This window comes from Chelonia mydas, chromosome 2 (genome assembly GCF_015237465.2).
Source record: "Chelonia mydas isolate rCheMyd1 chromosome 2, rCheMyd1.pri.v2, whole genome shotgun sequence".
NCBI lineage: Eukaryota > Metazoa > Chordata > Testudines > Cheloniidae > Chelonia > Chelonia mydas.
Window position 1 is genome coordinate 261037396 of NC_057850.1, and position 18538 is coordinate 261055933.

At 52.2% G+C, this 18538-nt stretch overlaps 1 protein-coding gene across 3 annotated transcripts in view; it reads right to left on the minus strand.

Moving 5' to 3' along the window:
• The window catches only part of LOC114019002 (endothelial zinc finger protein induced by tumor necrosis factor alpha), a 57978-nt gene that overhangs the window by 28962 nt on the left and 10478 nt on the right, over positions 1–18538 (minus strand). Inside the window, exon 7 of one of the 3 annotated variants that reach the window (XM_037891430.2) lies at positions 5342–11991. The exons of 1 other annotated variant lie outside the window; for it this stretch is intronic. In XM_037891430.2, the coding sequence (XP_037747358.1) occupies positions 10610–11991 (1382 nt within the window). In that variant the 3' untranslated portion in view covers positions 5342–10609. Of the gene's footprint in view, positions 1–5341; positions 11995–18538 lie in introns of those variants that run through there. One more of the 3 variants, XM_037891429.2, reaches the window with a different exon arrangement.

Below are 18538 nucleotides of genomic sequence, written 5' to 3' on the forward strand. Positions count from 1 at the left end.
GGAGAATCCACTCCGTGGCTACGCTTTCGAGTACGGCGTATCGCAGCCGGGCCACGCTAGTCACTCCCGGTTCTGGTTTTGACTAGCGAGGGCAGGTAGCTACAAAGGGCGAAGCTGCAGGCTGTGGTGGTGAGGGCAGGGTTACATCAGTGGCCTGTGGAAACGTGTTTTAAGACTATCTACAGCACCTGCGTGATTCAGTCTAGAAGCTCCCAATCTGTTAGCATACAAGAGCCACCCAGCCCCAGTTCAGGGCCTGGCCGTCCCAGCAGTCAGCTGACAGGTTGGCCCGGGGCCAGGGGTTTCGATGTTCAAATGCGCTCAGAGCAATCCTGATTTCCTTGATCTGGTCCTGCTCTGATAAATGACTTACTGTGTCGGCCGCTGCGATTAACAAAATCCCTTTACAAACCCCAGCTAATACCAGTCGCAGCAAGCGGCATGTCAGCCCCAGCATCCTCCCATTCTACACAAGCCACTTCCTGCCCCTATCGAACTCGACGGCCCAGAATCAGGCTGGCCGGCAGGAAGTCCCACTTCATCTGCACCGTCAATGGTGCAGCACCATTTCTGGCGGCCCGCGACCATCTAGCCAAACGCCAGGGGCTGCTCCCTTCTCTGCGTGTTGTGATTTGTCTCGTCTTCTCCTGTTGCCTCTACAAGCCCTTCTGGGCACAGACCTAGCCTTGCCCTGCCCAGTCCTGGGTCCGCTTATGGCGCTGTGGAAATCACGGGGGAGAGTATATTGGAGTGTGCAGGGCTGGCGGATTCTTCCTAGGAGATGCCCCCCGGAGGCCCAGGCAGCCAGAGCAAGGAGTTCGACTGGTAGGTGGAAGACAGACCCTGTTAGCGTTTGTGGCTGGGGTAACGTCTCTCCTACGGCTTCCAACTCCCAGGAACTGGTCAGCCAGGTAAAGGTGGCCGGGGCCTTGGCCTGGCATTGCACTCCGGGGGCTGGAGGCCTGAAATGCTGCAGCTGCATTGGGGGTGTCCCTTGAAACGAAACGCTCCAGGAAGGCCCCCTGGTGACGCTTTGAGGAAGCTCTCGCCAGCTCTCTCCCCCAGCACGCTGCAGCAGGAATCGAAGTGGTCTGCAGAGTGGAAGGGCTGGAGAGCTGCTGAATCCCACCACAACCGGCCGGCGTCGGGGGGCTGCCATGGGGCACAGCAGTGTGGTAACAGCGGCCACCTCGATTTTCCAGCCCTGCCACAAAGACAGTCACGCCCAGCAGCAGTGCCACGATCCTGCCATCCCCGCACGCTGGGGGACCCTGGGCCTGCCCCCACGAGCGCGGCGGGGGAGGGAGGCGATGGCAGTGAATTGCAGCCGCTGGTGGAGGATGCTGGGCCCGGGCAGGTGCTGGAACCGTTGCACCTGAAGAAGACTGTGCGGCTCGAAAGCTGGTCTCTCGCCACTAAAACCTGTTCCCTCCCCACCCCCGTCTCTCTGACGCGCTGAGACCAGCACTGCACACACCTGAGTACAACAGCCCAGGGCTGCGCTGCCTGGCGGGAGGCCTCGGAGAGGAACGTGCCAAACGTCAGGAATTTGGGGGGTGGTTTTTTTATGGGTGTTACGGTAGCAGGTAGAGACCCCAGCTGAAGCCAGGGCCCCCTGGGGCTAGGTGCTGCATAACTACACAGTCAGTGACAGCCCCTGCTCCAAAGGGCTTAGGGTCTAAATAGACAGAGGATGGAGGGGAAACTGAGGCACAGAGTGGGGGGAGGAGGGGTGACTCAGTAGGTCAGTGGCAGAACCCCGACTAGCCCCCCCCACTGGATCACGCCGCAGAACGCTGGGCGGCTTGAGGCTCGGGGCCAGAACCCTGGCTAAAGATGCAGGGTCATTCGCACGGATTCGTGCCGGCGGGTGACTCGTGTTAGCTCCAACCAGCCTACGCAGGGAGAGGGACCATGCTGCAGGGCAGCCCTATCCACAGCCAGGCTCAGGCCAGGGCCCTGCTGGGCGACTCTGCTGAGCTCCTGGCCGAGCCAAGCTCCAGGGAGCGGGGAGTTCGGACATTCGATCTGGGTTGCTGCAGGGGGGTAGGATAGGAACTCAGCCCCTTTGCAAGGCCGTATTCACTGCCCCAGCCGCCCACACTCATTCCCCGCTCACACTGGCTGGGGGACAGGCCGGTGGGGTATCCCCTCCCTGCAAGCTATTGCCCCCACCACGCATGCTCTGCTTCCTCCTCCCCCTCTGCTGCCTGCCAGCCAGCCACCCCCGCTGTGTGGGGCTCCCAGCCGGCCGAGAGACCGGGGTCAGAGCTGGGGTCCTGTGGGCGCCTGCGTCCCCAGACCAGGAACGCGCTACACCAACGTCACAAGTCAGAGGAGATGCTATCAAGGGTGCACGTAAGGAGGAACTTGCTGGGTCCTGTAAGGCAATAAGGAAGGTCGTTTCCCACATGCTGAGGGGAAATAAGGGAAAAGAAACAGACAGGACTGACAGGTTTCTGAGTAGCAGCTGTGTTAGTCTGTATCTGCAAAAAGAACAGGACTTGGGGCACCTTAGAATCATAGAATCATAGAATATCAGGGCTGGAAGGGACCTCAGGAGGTCATCTAGTCCAACCCCCTGCTCAAAGCAGGACCAATCCCCAATTAAATCATCCCAGCCAGGGCTTTGTCAAGCCTGACCTTAAAAACTTCTAAGGAAGGAGATTCCACCACCTCCCTAGGTAACGCATTCCAGTGTTTCACCACCTCCTAGCGAAAAAGTTTTTCCTAATATCCAACCTAAACCTCCCCCACTGCAACTTGAGACCATTACTCCTTGTCCTGTCCTCTTCTACCACTGAGAATAGTCTAGAACCATCCTCTCTGGAACCACCTCTCAGGTAGTTGAAAGCAGCTATCAAATCCCCCCTCATTCTTCTCTTCCGCAGACTAAACAATCCCAGCTCCCTCAGCCTCTCCTCATAAGTCATGTGTTCCAGACCCCTAATCATTTTTGTTGCCCTTTGCTGGACTCTCTCCAATTTATCCACATCGTTCTTGAGACTAACACATTTATTTGAGCATAAGCTTTCGTGAGCTACAGCTCACTTCATCGGATGCATGCAGTGGAAAATACAGTGGGGAGATTTTATATACACAGAGAACAGGAAACAATGGGTGTTACCATACACACTGTAACCAGAGTGATCAGGTAAGGTGAGCTATTACCAGCAGGAGAGCGGGGGCGGGGGGGGGGGGGAACCTCTTGTAGTGATGATCAAGGTGGCCCATTTCCAGCAGTTGACAAGAACATCTGAGGAACAGTGGGCCGGGGGGGGGGGGGAATAAACATGGGGAAATAGTTTTACTTTGTGTAATGACCCATCCACTCCCAGTCTCCATTCAAGCCTAAATTAATTGTATCCAGTTTGCAAATTAATTCCAATTCAGCAGTCTCTCGCTGGAGTCTGTTTTTGAAGTTTTTTTATTGAAGAACTGTCACTTTTAGGTCTGTAACCGAGTGACCAGAGAGACCTAAAAGTGGCAATTCTTCAACAAAAAAACTTCAAATACAGAATCCAGGGAGAGACTGCTGAATTGGAATTAATTTGCAAACTGGATACAATTAACTTAGGCTTGAATAAAGACTGGGAGTGGATGGGTCATTACACAAAGTAAAACTATTTCCCCATGTTTATTCCCTCCCACACACACTGTTCCTCACACGTTCTTGTCAACTGCTGGAAATGGCCCACCTTGATTATCACTACAAAAGGTTTTTTTTCTCTCCTGCTGGTAAGAGCTCACCTCACCTGATCACTCTGGTTACAGTCTGTATGGTAACACCCATTGTTTCATGTTCTCTGTGTGTATAAAATCTCCCCACTCTATTTTCCACTGCATGCATCCGATGAAGTGAGCTGTAGCTCACAAAAGCTTATGCTCAAATAAATGTGTTAGTCTCTAAGGTGCCACAAGTCCTCCTGTTCTTTAGACAGAACTGAAATACCCTCAGGGCCTCACCTCCCACAGCTGTGCCTGGGTCCCAGGCCTGCCCACCCGCACACTGAATACCACCTTACGCTTCAAGTGACCCACTGGGACTGACCGGGGAGTAAGGTCCTACCCCCAGTGACCAAGGGCTCCGGCTGCCCCACTGTGGGGCACTAGATCAGTACCTAGGTTGAAATTAATGATGGCTACTTCCGGAGACACTGCCTCACTTCTTCCCTTTTGTGCTGCTTTGAAAAGACAAGATATGCAAAACGCTTGGGCAGGGAGGACAACCTCCCTGCTATGGGATCACTCCTATAAGTACAATATTCATATTCCAGTTCATTTATTTTATAATGATATGGTAAAAATGAGAAAGCCAGCAACGTTTCAGTAACAGTGTGGCTGTGACTCTTGTATTTTTATGTCTGATTTTGTGAGCAAGTCGTTTTTAAGTGAGGTGAAACTTGGGGGTGCACAAGACAAACCAGACTCCTGAAAGGGGTGCAGTAGTCTGGAACGGTTGGAGCCACTGGTCTAAAGCAATGGCTCTCAACCTAATTTCCACTGTGGGCCGCACATGCAGCTCTCTCTGTGTCATGTGGGCCACAGACACACGATAGACGCACGACCTCTATGGCCCTGAGGATGTCACATGGGCCGCAGCTGTGTGCTGATTGGGCCACAAGCGGCCCGCGGCTTGAGAACCACTGGTCTAAAGCAAGCCTAAGTAACATACAACCTAGCCCCACGGCCAACGAATCACTGCAGCAGCGGCAATCCCGTGTTTTTGAAAAATCATAAACAGGAGAGATCTTAAGACTGGATGTAAGAATGAGCCATCCCAGAGCAGGGAGGTCGGGATTTTCAGAACAGCTCGGAAACGGGGTACTGGGCACTTCGGAAAAATTGTCCCCTTGATTAGGTGCCGAGTGCTTTTGGAAACCTGACCCCAGCGACGGGTGGTGAGCATGTGAAAAATCCTGCCCTAAAGAAGGGCAAACACAACAGGTACTTCCTTCCCAGCCGGGAGAGAGAAAGACGGAGCCAACGGCTACTAGCTGGAAAAAGGGCATTTATAGCTCAGGTGAGTTTGAACTGCCAGCTCCAGAAAGGCATGCTGGGAACAAAGCTTCTATAAAAGGGCTACCGGGTGCTAGGGGAAGTTAACAGGAGCCGAGGCAGGAGACTTGCTCTGGTGGTGAAAGAATGCAAATGAAGCACTAATTGCCCAAAGAGGAACGAGTGAGCCGACAATTCCTGCCTTGTCAATGTTGCCTCTGTACCTAGTAACACAACAGAACGAGCGCTGGAGGGGGCCGGGGGGGGATTCCACTCCAGCAATGGAAACACGAGCAACGAGCAGCACCGTGGTCCCAGGACAAACAGCGCCAAACCAGAGAGGTGCATTTCATTTCATTTGTTTCATTTCTAACCTTTTATTAGTTTCTAGATTAGGAAAAAGAATGAAAATATAAATACACATGGACCTTGCTCTAGGGCAATCTAAGGGCGTCTCTGGAGAAATTCTTACACAGCCGGTCCCCAGTGAAGAGCAGGCCCCAGGCCACAGCAATAATAATACTTAGTCTTCCGGCCACGTGCTCTGCAGCCTCTTCCAAGCACTGTTCAAACAGCCGCTGATTAGCGACCCTCACAACACCCCTGTGAGGTAGGTGCGGTAAGTATTATTATCCCCATTTTACAGATGGAGGAACTGAGACCGAGAGCTTAAGTCCAGAGCCAGGATTAGACCTCAGGAGCCCTGGATTCCAGGAGTTCCCAAAGGCTAGGCAGCAGTTCTCAAACTATGGGGTGGGCCGCCCAAGGGAGGCACAAGCTGTGAGCTTTTTTTTTTGTTTTTTTTAATAAGAGCTGGGGCTAATAGCCCCAGGTGGCTGGGGCTTGTGCAGAAGGGGCCGTGCACGCCCGGGAGGTGCGGAGCCACCCAGGCTCGGGCTCTCCCCAATCCCTCCCCAGGAAGCAGCCTGGACTTGGGCTCTCCTTGTCCCCCACCCCCATCCCTCATCTGGAGGTGGCGAGGCTCCATCTGTCAGCCCCAGGGGGGCGGCAGCAGAAGAAAGGATGGCACTGGGACGCTAAGTCTGCTGGGAAAAGTCACTTTCCACATTGCCACCCTTACTTCTGTGCTTCAGAGCTGGGTAGTGATATATGTGCCTCCCCCCCACCGCCCCGCAGGTACAAACAACCACAGACACAAAGAAGGGGGGCCCAATCAAATAAGTTTGAGAACCACTGCTCTAGGCTACACAACCTCTCAGCACAATGACCCTATTGTCACAATAAGAATCGTCAGAGGGGAAGATTTTTGCATAAGAATTAGAAATATCATCAGTGGGCCCTGTCCTGACCCCCACTGGAGCCAAGGGGAATTTTCCCATTTGACACCAGAAAGCCCAGGACTGGAGCCCAATAACCAATGGCATAAGAGTAATTTTACATACAAATACATTTGCAGAATATACACCACACACACCGATTAATTTGCTTTCTATTGCTAGCAAGGTCATGCAGAAGAGGTCAGTGAAGAATTCTGTCCAAACAGCCCAAAAGGAAGTTACAAATAAATGAGTCAATAGGCAACAAAATAACCATATTAGTAAAGAACTAGCCACTCCCTTTATAAATCTGGCAGGGCCAGACCCACAGCTCCTGCCTGGTTTATCGTCATCCAACCTCTCTCCAAACCCCGAGTCACAGATGAGATTCTAGCAGCCAAAACTCCTTTAGCGGTGGCAGCATCTGCAAAGAGGAGTTTCACCCCTTGCTAACTCGTCCTCAGTTTAGCTGGGTGAATAACTTTGAAGGCATTTGTGGGGTACCCTGAGCTGGGACCAGAGGAAATTCCTTTCACAAGGGAGATGGGAACAAGCTGCTTCCTAGCAAATTATCTCAGAGACTTTAACTATTGGACCCCGGCTCTCAGCACCCACTAGAAAAGAAGGGTCCTGAAAATATGATTTAGTGAGGGGTGAAATTCACCCTGTGCAGAGGAGCCTGTGACGGGGCAGTGGCCCCTCACTGGCTGGCAAAGGGTTAATAGCAGCCCTTGGAGTGGCTGTGCAGAACCCAGCCAACCAGAGGAAGGCTTAGAAGCAGCCAATCAGGGCCAGGCTGGGTCCTATAAGAAGGGCTGCAGGGCAGCGAGGAGCTCAGTCTCTCCTGGAGCTTGAGGGAGAAGGCCTGGCTGCCCGTAGAGAGAAGTGCGTGCGACAGAGCAGTGCTGGGCAGGGTCGGGGGGGCAAGTGGAGCTCCAGCCTGGCTGGCTCCCAGGCTGCGTCCCTGACACAGGGGCCGAGTAGGTGCTGGGGCTATGGAGAAGTGGCCCAGGGAAAGCAGGTAGCAGCAGAGGGGAAGGAGAGGCCATGAGCAGCTGCCAGCTAGAGGGTCCCTGGGTTGGGGCCCAGAGTAGTGGGCAGCCCTGGGCCCCCCCCCTTTTGCCCCACTGGCCGCTGAGGGAAGTGGCCAGCCAAAGGACTGCAGTTTGCCCCTGAGCAAGGGGCTGGACTAGGGGCTCTAGTCCATTGCGGCGAGAAGCTGGGCGAAGGACTGCGGGTTCCCTGGAAGGGGGGAGACAACGGAGTTGGGGCACAGCCGGAGGGCCGTGCCCTGAAGAGGACACCACAGTCCGGGAGTCCCAGACAGCAGAGACGGTGGAGAAGCAGTGACGGAAAGTGAGACACTACAAGAGGAGGGTGCCCTGCTGGACAGAGCGAATTCCCACAGCAACCAGTAGGAGGCACCGTGGGTGGTGAGCACAACCCGATAGAGAGCCAGACCAGGCCTAGACACCACTTCAGCCCTATAGAAATCCCCCTTGTTCTCCTTTCCCCCATGGGGGATTTTGGTCTCCTGGACCAACGCACCAATCATTCCACCCTGATTCCAGCCAGTCCCTTTGGCTGCCATTTTCCCCCAGTCACTCACTTGGCCCAAACCAACGCCCTTCACGCGGTGTCTGTAAATCAAAAGTTGATGTGAAATGGCTGGATCGTGAAATGTTCGCGTAGCGCCTGCCCCCAGGGCTCCTTTAACAACAGAGGGATTTGGGTTTGGGGGTGGGGGAAGAGTAGACCCAACAGGGGACTCTGTCTCCACATCCCATCCCCTCCTACTCGTTGTGGTTCTCGGTCAGTTCTTCATCCGGAATCTGGCAGACCAACCCCACGGACGCTCCGTTTTCTCAAGCACTCCAGCCCCGATCCCGTCTCGGCCACGGTGGGAAAAGCGCAGCACAGGCTGGAGCAGGGAGAGCCAGGGTGTCTTCGTTCCTGCCCCCAGAAGGCGCCTGGGGCAGGGAGCAGCGAAGGCAGTGCCCGGATTGCTTGTTCGGACAGTTAGCGGGTGGAGGGAAAGTGCGAGATAAGACACACTTGGTTGTGAGTAAAGCACTTGACAGAGCATCTCATCAAAACGTACTGTCCCGGCTGACCCAGCGTCAGCAGAGACCATCCCGCGGACTGAACGCTGGCTGCAGACGTGTTAGCCAAGAGTTATAACAACAGGCCACGGGACGGAGCTGGGAGCAGGTGCTCAGCGGTGCCACGGCTGTGTTACTGGGAGCTCCTGATTTATGCCATTTCTTCACGAATCACCTAGCAGAGGCAGTAAGAGCATGTTATTAGGGAAACAGCATCTGCCCTGCAGAGAGTCAGTGGGAAGGAAAGAATCCAGGAAGCAGGAAACACTGATCGGGACCTGGGGGAAGACAGTGGACAGCAGCGGATTAGACAGGAGCTTCCAGTCCATCATGGCACCTGAAAAGGCCAATACACAGAGGCTTTGTGTAACGGAGCAAAGGGGTGACAGCCCCCATCTCTCTGCCTTGGGATAACCCCACTGGAGACGGCATGCTGTTCAGGGCTCCTCAGGAGAGCTGGAAAAATACCGATGGCCCGTTCAGAGAAGAGCCACAATGTGATCTGGGGCACAAGGGATTGACTGGTGAGGAATGAGCAAAAGAGACAAGTAGGTCCAGCTTCACTGAGCAGTGACCTGGCGGGACCCGATAACAATCCCGGGGAAACACGGGGCGGGCGGGCACGGGAGAGAGAATTTTACAGTAGTTCAAGGTGGGGATGACTGGATGAAATCAAGGATTAAAGCTGAATGTCAGAAAAAAAACTTCCTAAGGGGGAGACGTTTCAGGCTGTGGAACCACCCCCCCAGAGCGGTGACACCCCAGAGTTTGGGACACGTACAGTTAGACGGACCAAGCACTGGAGGGAACAGGCGTGCAGTGCCAGGGACAAGTACTAGATTTTATTAGAAGACTTATTAATTCTTTTCCAAATCTAACAACTAGGATTCTAGGCTATCCACACGGAGAACGACAAATTTTTAACGTTAAAATGACCCTTTGCCTAACTACAAACTAGCAACTAAACCCAAGTCCCTTTCACACAGGATGAGAAGTAGTCAGTGTCTATTAGACTGTGCACGGACCTCACAAGGGAGCGAGGGGCGACCCATCGCTGGAGAGGGTTAACAGGCTGGACATATTCCTAGAAAATACAGAGTAGAGCCCGACCCTGCATTGGCGAGGAATGGGCAAAATGACCAATCGGTCTTTTCCAGCTCTAACCAGTCTCTGTCACTGGAGGGTTTTAAGAGCAGGTTGGACAAACACCTGCCAGGGATGGTCTAGATAACACTTAGTCCTGCCGGGAGTGCAGGGGACGGGACTAGACGACCTCCCGAGGTCCCTCCCTCTGTGATTCTCTGTCAGATCTCTAGGTGGTCTCGGTGAGATGGTCACCTCTCAGGTCAGGGATCAGGCCGTACGCAGTTGCGAAGCCCGGCGCACACTCCTGGTGGGTAAATAGTCAGTAAGAGAACAGAGAGGAAAGAGAACTACAGTAATTATTGCTCCAGGGCATTGCACCTGGAGTCCTCAAGTCCGCACTCGAATGAGGTTTTCTTTCATTTCCCAGACTGTCAGCGGCCCGGCTGGAACAGGCGCCGTACGTCAGGTCTGTCCAGTAGCTCCACTGAGGAGCTGCTGGCAGAAGCCATAACTACAGCGCAGTAGCAAAGTCTCGCCCGCCCCCAGTACCCACTGGGCCTGACCTAACAACAACAAACAGCACAGCACCCCCGCCCTGAGAAACCACTGGTCTTCGCCAGAACTATCCCAATGAGCACGACGCTCCCGTGTTTGCTCCACACAGGAACGGGCAGGAGAGTCCTGCTAGCACCCACCGCTCCTTTCAGTAGTAAGATGAAGACCCCACATCGGTCAACCCGGCCATGTCATTCCCAACGCCCTCCAAGCGCTGCTCCAGAAGCCAGATCCCTTCCCAGAAATCTCCCGTCCCTCCTGCCAGACGTTCTCTAGCACCTCTGGGGTTACGTCCAACCCAGCAAATGGCGTTAATACTACAGCGTTGGCATCCTTCAGGGCAAGACTCGAGCCTTTGTTTGCATTTGAATTGGAGCTGCGTTGTGCAGGGAATGTGCAGGTGTGTTTTCCTTAGGGATGCACGGTTGGTTCGTCAGCGCAGGCCTTCAGCCTGGGAGCTCCTTGTGCCAGGGAGCCTGTTATTTCATCAGCACCACGGCATGTCCAAATCCTAAATTACAGCATTGCTCCTCCTCTGCTCCTGCTCAGGGGACGTAGCATTTCTGTAACTCCCTCCTTATGTACATTGCGTTAAGGCTTCCAGAGGCATTTGGCTTGGGGCACAGACAGCAGAAGCGGGTGCATCTGGAGGAAGGGGTTGAACGACTCCCCGTCTCCGTAGCAGGACAAGAGTCTCTCCTCCGTGTGGACGGCCTGGTGCACCGTCAGCTCCTTCTTGTGGCTGAAGATCTTCCCGCACTCGGTGCAGGGGTAGACCCGCTCCACCGTGTGGGTGAGGTGGTGGGTCCGCAGGTTGCCCTTGTACTTGAAGCTCTTGCCACACTCCACGCAGGTGAAGGGCCGCTCCCCCGTGTGGATCCGCTTGTGCTTCATCAGCGTGGTCTTCAGGTTGAAGGTCTTGCCGCACTCGGCGCAGACGAAGGGGCGCTCCCCGGTGTGGATGCGCTGGTGGGTGATAAGGGTGCCCTTGCGGTTGAAGCTCTTGCCGCACTCGGTGCAGGTGAAGGGCTTCTCCCCGGTGTGGATGCGCTGGTGCTTGATCAGCTCCCCGTTGTGGCTGAAGCACTTGCCGCAGTCGGCGCAGGCGAAGGGCCGCTCCCCGGTGTGGATGCGCTGGTGCCGGGTCAGATCCCCGTTGCGGCTGAAGCTCTTGCCGCACTCGGAGCAGCCGAAGGGCCGGTCCCCGATGTGGATCTTCTGGTGCAGGATGAAGGTCTTCTTGGCGCAGAAGCCCTTGCCGCACTCGGCGCAGACGAAGGGGCGCTCCCCGCGGTGGATCTTCTGGTGGGTGATGAAGTTGGCCTTGCGGTTGAAGCACTTGCCGCACTCGGTGCAGGAGAAGGGCTTCTCGCCCGTGTGGATGCGCTGGTGCAGGATGAAGGTCTGCTTGGAGCAGAAGCTCTTCCCACACACGTTGCATTCGAAGGGCTTCTCGCCCGTGTGGATGCGCTGGTGCCGCATCAAGTCGCCCTTCTGGCTGAAGCTCTTGCCGCACTCGGTGCAGGTGAAGGGCTTCTCACCCGTGTGCACCCGCAGGTGAGTGATGAGGTTTCCCCGGTGCTGGAAGCTCTTCCCGCACTCGGTGCACGTGAACGGCCGCTCGGCAGCGTGGGCTCGCGGGCGTTTCACTGGCTCGGTGCTGGCAGCCACAGCCCCCCTGCGGTCGGAGGCCGAAAGGGATTTCTGGCTGGGGTTGCTTGTTGGGGCTATTGGCACCTTTCCCTTGGGCTCAGGGGTTGTCTGCGGCCCCTCCAGAGTCACCGTGCGTCTCTGGAGCGCCGTGATGTTTCCCTGGGCGTGTTGCACTTTCCAGTGATTAATGCTGGGTTCTGTCCTGAGCAAGCCCGGGGAAGCAGCCTCTAAGCCTCTCATCAGCAAAGCCTTGTTTGGTTTCACATCCTCTGGCTCTTCCCCAGGGTGCTTCTGCTCGCTGGCACCCCTGCTCCCATCACCTGCTGGGGAAAAGAGAGAGGCCAGATGTTATTCCGTGTGCTGGGGACGGGGGAATTCCCAGCGTTGAACGCAGAATACAGCTAAGTGCCAGGGCCGAGACGCTCGGTGGCACACCCCTGTTTGTACAGAGACGCAGGCTCTAATGCCTTGCACCCTCTGAGCTCGCTGACCGAGAAAGCAGCTGCTCCCAGGCACTGCTCACCGGCAGAAGGTCCCATGGGTGCTGGGCAGCGTTCCCACGAGCCGTAACTTCCAGAGACACAAGTGGCAGCGAGCGGCACTGACTGTCGGTGGCAGGTGGGCACCTCGCTCCCATTTGTACCTTGGAAAATCAACCTTTCTGGGACGTGCTGGGCTGGGTCACAGCCGCACGGCATCACCTCCCACAGCCATGAGAACGTCACCGTGGGACAGAGGCAGCGACGGGCAATTTTCTTATTCGTCTTAGGCCGTGTCTGCACCTACATGCTTCTCGCGGTACAGCAGCAAGGATACAACTGTGAGCGCGCTCGCCCGGCCGCGGGACGCCCATGGGGGGGAGGGGCGCGGAGAGCTCGCGGGGACGCGGGACGCCCACGGGGGGGGAGGGGGGCGGAGAGCTCGCGGGGCCGCGGGACGCCCACGGGGGGGGAGAGCTTGCAGGACGCCCACGGGGGACGGGGACGGGGGGGAGAGCTCGCGGGGCCGCGGGACGCCCATGGGGGGGGAGGGGGGCGGAGAGCTCGCGGGGCCACGGGACGCCCACGGGGGGGGAAGGGGGGCGGAGAGCTCGCGGGACGCCCACGGGGGGGGGGGGAGGGGGGCGGAGAGCTCGCGGGGCCGCGGGATGCCCACGGGGGGGGAGGGGGGCGGAGAGCTCGCGGGGCCGCGGGATGCCCACGGGGGGGCGAGCAGCTCGCCTGTCGACGTAATCAAACCAGCTCAGTGACGGGCGGTAGCGGGAGAGCGCCTCCCACTACCGCAGCACTGTGCAAACTAGGGAGACTTGTGTCGCTCGGGGGGGGGGGGGGGGGGGGGGGGGGGTGTTTCCCACGCTCCCGAGCGAGACGCGTTTTGCTGCCATAGCGCCAGTGCCGAGGAGGCCTCACGTCGGTCCCCGTCCCTGCTGCACAACCCAGCACCTCACCGAAGCCAGAGGCAGCTAGAAAGACTCAAAGCGTCAATACGAGAAACATCAGAGACCCAGTTGTTGCTATTTTTAATATTTCCAGGCTCCTTTCTAGGCCGAAGATGCCTGGGCAAGGTCAGAGCAGGCTTGGACCTTTGCTGGCTTCTGTGACACGGAGCCTCTCCGTCCCCTGAGGCTGCCTGTCAGGAAGGCCTGTACTGGCTCACGCTGCGAGGGGCTGGTGAAGCAACAGAATAATTTGCGCTCCCCCGCTATCAACAAAACGGCACCTAGGTCTCCCCTGGCTTTACATCCTGCTTGCAGGACTCGCTGCTTTACGAGCTTGGGAAGGAGGCCAGGGAGCCGGTGGAGGGCAGACCTGTCACCCTCTGACCCGGGACCCCGCTGGAGGCCAGGCCATCGCACTCGCACGAGGCAGTGGAGGCTGGAGGAATTTCTCTTGGCTTCTCGTGGGGTCACAGCCAAGGCCGGCTCCCCCCACCGGGTCAGCGTCGCAGCCTAAAATGCTGCACACAGCCAGAGGCCCTCGGGTAGTGTTCACGAGATCTCTCTTGTCACGAGTCAGACAGCACTCAGAAGGCACAGACCAGTCCCAGGGCCCGATTCCATCCCTCCCAGCTCCAGGAGGCCAGTGGGGAGACCTGCCTCCTGCCTTGACAGGGCAGTTCAGGCCTCCTGACAGCACGGCAGCGAACAGAATGTCGGCTGACGCTTAAAAAGCACTCTCTTAACGCTAGCGTCCCCAGCTAACTGGGGCTTAGCCTCCGGCCCCCTCGCAGAGGGACGGTCTCTCACTCGCGAGGGCAGAGAGATTTGCAGTTCTGGGCTCCACTGCACCCAGTGGCTACACAGGGTCCATGTGCTAGGAGCCCAGGGATTTGGAGCAATCAAATTTTTGAACTGCTCTGCTCCAGCTCCGCTCCGACTCCGCTCCGCGCTCCGACTCCAATGAATTTTTAACTAAATAAAAAAAGTGCATACTGTCATTTTGAAAAAATTTTTATTCAGACTTTCAAAACAATTTAAATGTCATCAACAATGATACAAACTAGAATGATTCATGATTCATTCTGTAAAAAATTATTGCAGCAATCAAGTCGTCTTTCACACCCTGCCGCAAATCATTTAAAATTAACTTTAAAGCCGAAAACAGTCGCTCTACACTGGCTTGAGTTGTTGGCATGCTCGAAGCAATTCGACAGGCAGCCTGAATGCGGTGTGGGTAGCTGTGAATGGCCTCAAAAACAGACTTCACTTTCAGCCTACCAATAGACTCCATCGCCTCACAATCTTCCCAAACATTTCTCTTGAATAACGCTTCCTTACAATTATGAATCGCAGAAACTCGCCGGCGTCTTTCTTGTTTATCCAATTCCTTTTCGAAGGCGTCTTCTTCTGAAGAATTGGTGCTTGAATTATCTCCATTTCCCTGTGATGGCTGAAGACGTCTCAGGGATGGACGCTCGAACAAGTTCAGAGTGGAGACGGACGTTTGAGAACAGCTTGCTATTTCTGAAGGATGTGAAATTTCCGAAACCGCAAATTCGATGGTTGAGGACCCCTTTTGTTGTGTTTTGTTTTCTTCAACCTCTTTCACCGAGTTCAAATGTAGCAATAGATTTTGTTTTTCGAGTCGTCGAGCAATATCAAGGAGCCCTTCCTTTGCCTTCGGTATTTCCCTTGAGGTAAGAAGAATCCGATACCGTGGGTCAACATAAACTCCAGCAAGGAAATGAATATTGTCAAAAAGCTTCTCTTCACGTTTCTGCATGGAGGATAGAATTCCTTCTGCAATTTGTCCACCATTTTTTTCCAAGAATTTTGACAGTTTTCGCCATTCCTTCATTAAAACTCCTGGGGTTACATCGACGGCTTGAAGGTTCACGGTTGTTTGGTTTGGCTTTGCCAAGAGGTCTCGCAGGTTCTTCACTTCGTCCCATTCAGCTTTTGTTAACTTGAGTTCTCTTGTTCCAGCAGCAGCCGCCACTTGTTCACAGTAAGATTGAAGAACGAGAAGCCGATCAATCATCACAAATGTTGAACCCCAGCAAGTCACAGTATCCAATGATTGAGTTACCCCATGTAGATCAAGCAGAACACTCTGAATAGTTGGGGTTCGTAGTTTGACAACAACTTGTCGAATTTGCCAGAAATTTCTTTGCATGTTCTTTGTTCAGTCCATCCCAGATTGCCAACTGAAGAGTGTGAATACCACACTTCATCAGTTGGACTTTTGAGTCGTCCTCATGAAGCCATGTTGGAAGTATGAGGCTGGGGTCATTAACCCATTGCGCAGCAGCATCCCTGTTGAGTTCGATTTCATCCATTCCCTTAGTGCCTTCATCAGGCAAAATAGCTTCAGTTCTGTCCACATCCGTGTTCTCAGAGGTAGAAATGGTTTCATTGTCCTCGCTGAAATTTTTGACGGCACACGTCATGTTTGCTGCATTGTCAACGCAGATGCTCAGCACTTGCATTTCACTGATCCCAAATTTTTCTAAAATAGCTTTTACTTGACTTTTCACGTACGAAGAATTGTGCTGCCCTTCAGTGTCGATTATGTCCAAGGTTTTTACCACAGCTTTATCTTTTCCTTCTTCGTAGTACTGAGCACTGATTGCAAGGAAATGTCTGTTTCCACGGGTTGCCGCATCCATTTTCAGGTAGCACAATTTTTGCTCCAAAGCTTTCTTGAGCTCTTGGCGACCAGACTCAGCTGTGCTGACAACTAAACGACGAACCGCATCGTGCCCCGTCGAAACGCCAAGCTGCCGACCCATTTCACCTGCAATTTTTTGGAATCCTTTGTTCTTTAGCCTTAAGGTAGTGAGCCGTGTTGAACTCAAGCAAACCATTTCCATCAGCCCTTCACGGAAAGTATTGGCATCCATGGTGACTGTAACCTTTGAGGACTTCAAATATGAGTCAAGTTTTGTTTGCTCAATTTTGGGTTTCTTTTCAGATGAAGCTCCGCAAAAAATCTTTTCTCCAGGAGTTTTCAAAGAGCCAGATGAACATCGTTTCGCCGCATCAGCTTTCTGTTTTGCCTCATCTTCCTGGTCCTTTTTTGTAACCAGAGCCACATAGTTTTCAGGATGGTTACGTTTTACATGCCGCCAAAGGTTGAAACTTTTCACGGCACTTGCCTCACCTGTCTTGAAGCTACATGGTTTGAGCTCGCCATTCACTTCCTTTTCCACCTTGCATGTTGCTGATTTCTTCTTTGCTTTTCGCAAAAGCCCAGATTTGGGGTTTTCAAATTCAAAAGTAAAGACGTCGTTGAGATCCTTTTCCGTAAATCGGCTATCAATCATGGGGGGCAGATTTGATTTTTTTGTTGAAGCCCTGGCCAAATCTTCTTGTGCTGCTACCGCAGCCAAAGGTTTCTTGTTACGATCTTCGAAAAGCAATGAACAAAAGCATTACACTTTTTTATAATGTACCTGCTTGTGATATCTTAACCACTTAAGGTACTTTGAATTTATTTTGGATTTTCTGGACAAAAATGATTGCATTTTCTTTTTACACAAAATTATTAAAGTATATTTTAACATGTTTCTCGCAGTTTTAATTAAGTATTTTTAATATACATAATTAAAATTTTTATTTATAAATTGCAAGTTAGTTTTTCTTATGAAATTTGCAGGGAAAATATTCGAAATATTTTCCAAGTTTTTAATTAATATCTCAAAAACACTTTAATATAGATATAGCCATGAAACGTGGTACGTGCCGTAGCGTTAGCACGTGCTATCGCTCTTCTACACCATTCGTTGCTGGGAAGTAACAAGGCTACATGTTACAAGGCTGAAAATAAACTTTAACGGGAAACAGATTTCGGAGTAGCCGTGTTGGTCTGTATTCACAAAAAGAAAAGGAGGACTTGTGGCACCTTAGAGACTAACAAATTTATTTGAGCATAAGCTTTCATGAGCTACAGTTCACTTCATCGGATGCATGCAGTGGAAAATACAGCGTCCGATTAAGTGAGCTGTAGCTCACGAAAGCTTGTGCTCAAATAAATTTGTTAGTCTCTGAGGTGCCACAAGTCCTCCTTTTCTTTTAACGGGAAAGCGGATTCAAATTGCAAGCACAGTCCTTTTCGTAAAGAGAGGAAATTTTTGGAAATATGTTTTTACTTCATCGGCCTGAATAGATTATACAAGAGAGCAAATAACAGGTTCTATCTTGTATAATGTTTCCAGCCTGATGAATGAAAAACATATTTCCGAAAATTTCCTCTCTTTAGTAAAAGGACGGTGCTTGCAATTTGAATCCACTTTCCTGTTAAAGTGGATTTCCAGCGTTCTATCATACAACAGCATTCAAATAAAATTATTTAAACCACAGGCATCATGAACTGGGGGGACTGGGCCAATTTTATTTAATATTTTTTAAATCTTCGACTATTTAACAGATACGAACCTGTAATATGATTTAATGCTAAAACATGCATTGAAACGGTACTCAATTTATTTTGTATAATTAACCATTTCTGAGAAAACTGTTTAAAAATTTTAATCTGCTTAGATGCTTAGAATGATACAAACAATTTTATTTATTACTTATTTTTCAACTTTGGAAACATACATTTTCAACGTAATAATAAATAATAACCAAAAATTATTAACATATTATGGAACATAATATTACCACTCGTAGCCAGGGGCAGTCGACGACAAGCCTTTCTTGAAATATGAAATAAAAATGACCAAACACCAGTTCGGGACACCTATGGTTTAAATAATTTTGGATAATGTAATATGGTAGCACATACTAACACTAAGACACAGACATAATTTCGTTACTTTATATTAAAGCGTTTTTGAGATATTAATCAGAAATTAACTTTTCATCACCTCCTTGAAGGGACTATAGCTCCCTTAGGAAGAATTTTAGGACACGTGTTCACAGAAATGTTTTTTCTTAAAATGACCTAAGGACTCACCCCCAAAGTTGTGTTGGACATTTTCCAATCACTCTGGATATATCACAAAAATCACTCCTAATTTATGCAAAAATGTTTATTGTATATTTATATGCCTGCTGCACATGACTTTTTCAGTAAATTTAAAATTACAAACGCTACCAAAAGACCACTGAACAGATGACATATAAAATAAGTCCGCCAGAGTGATACGGTAGCACGTACAAATGTACCGGTAATGGGAGCCCGTGTGAGAAATGAGCTTAAGTAGTTAATATCTCTTGCAATATCTAAATATATCAATAAACAAAAACATTTTTTTTGCAATATACCTGTTTGCAATATCTTAAATGTTGCGTCGTGTCACACTTTTCCGTAATCGCAGCACTCAGCGCGTCTCGTTGATCAACCCTTACAAAAGAAGTATCAACACACACTAATCTACGCGAGTACGTACTCGCCTAACCTTGGCACAAGGGTGGGAGCAGTC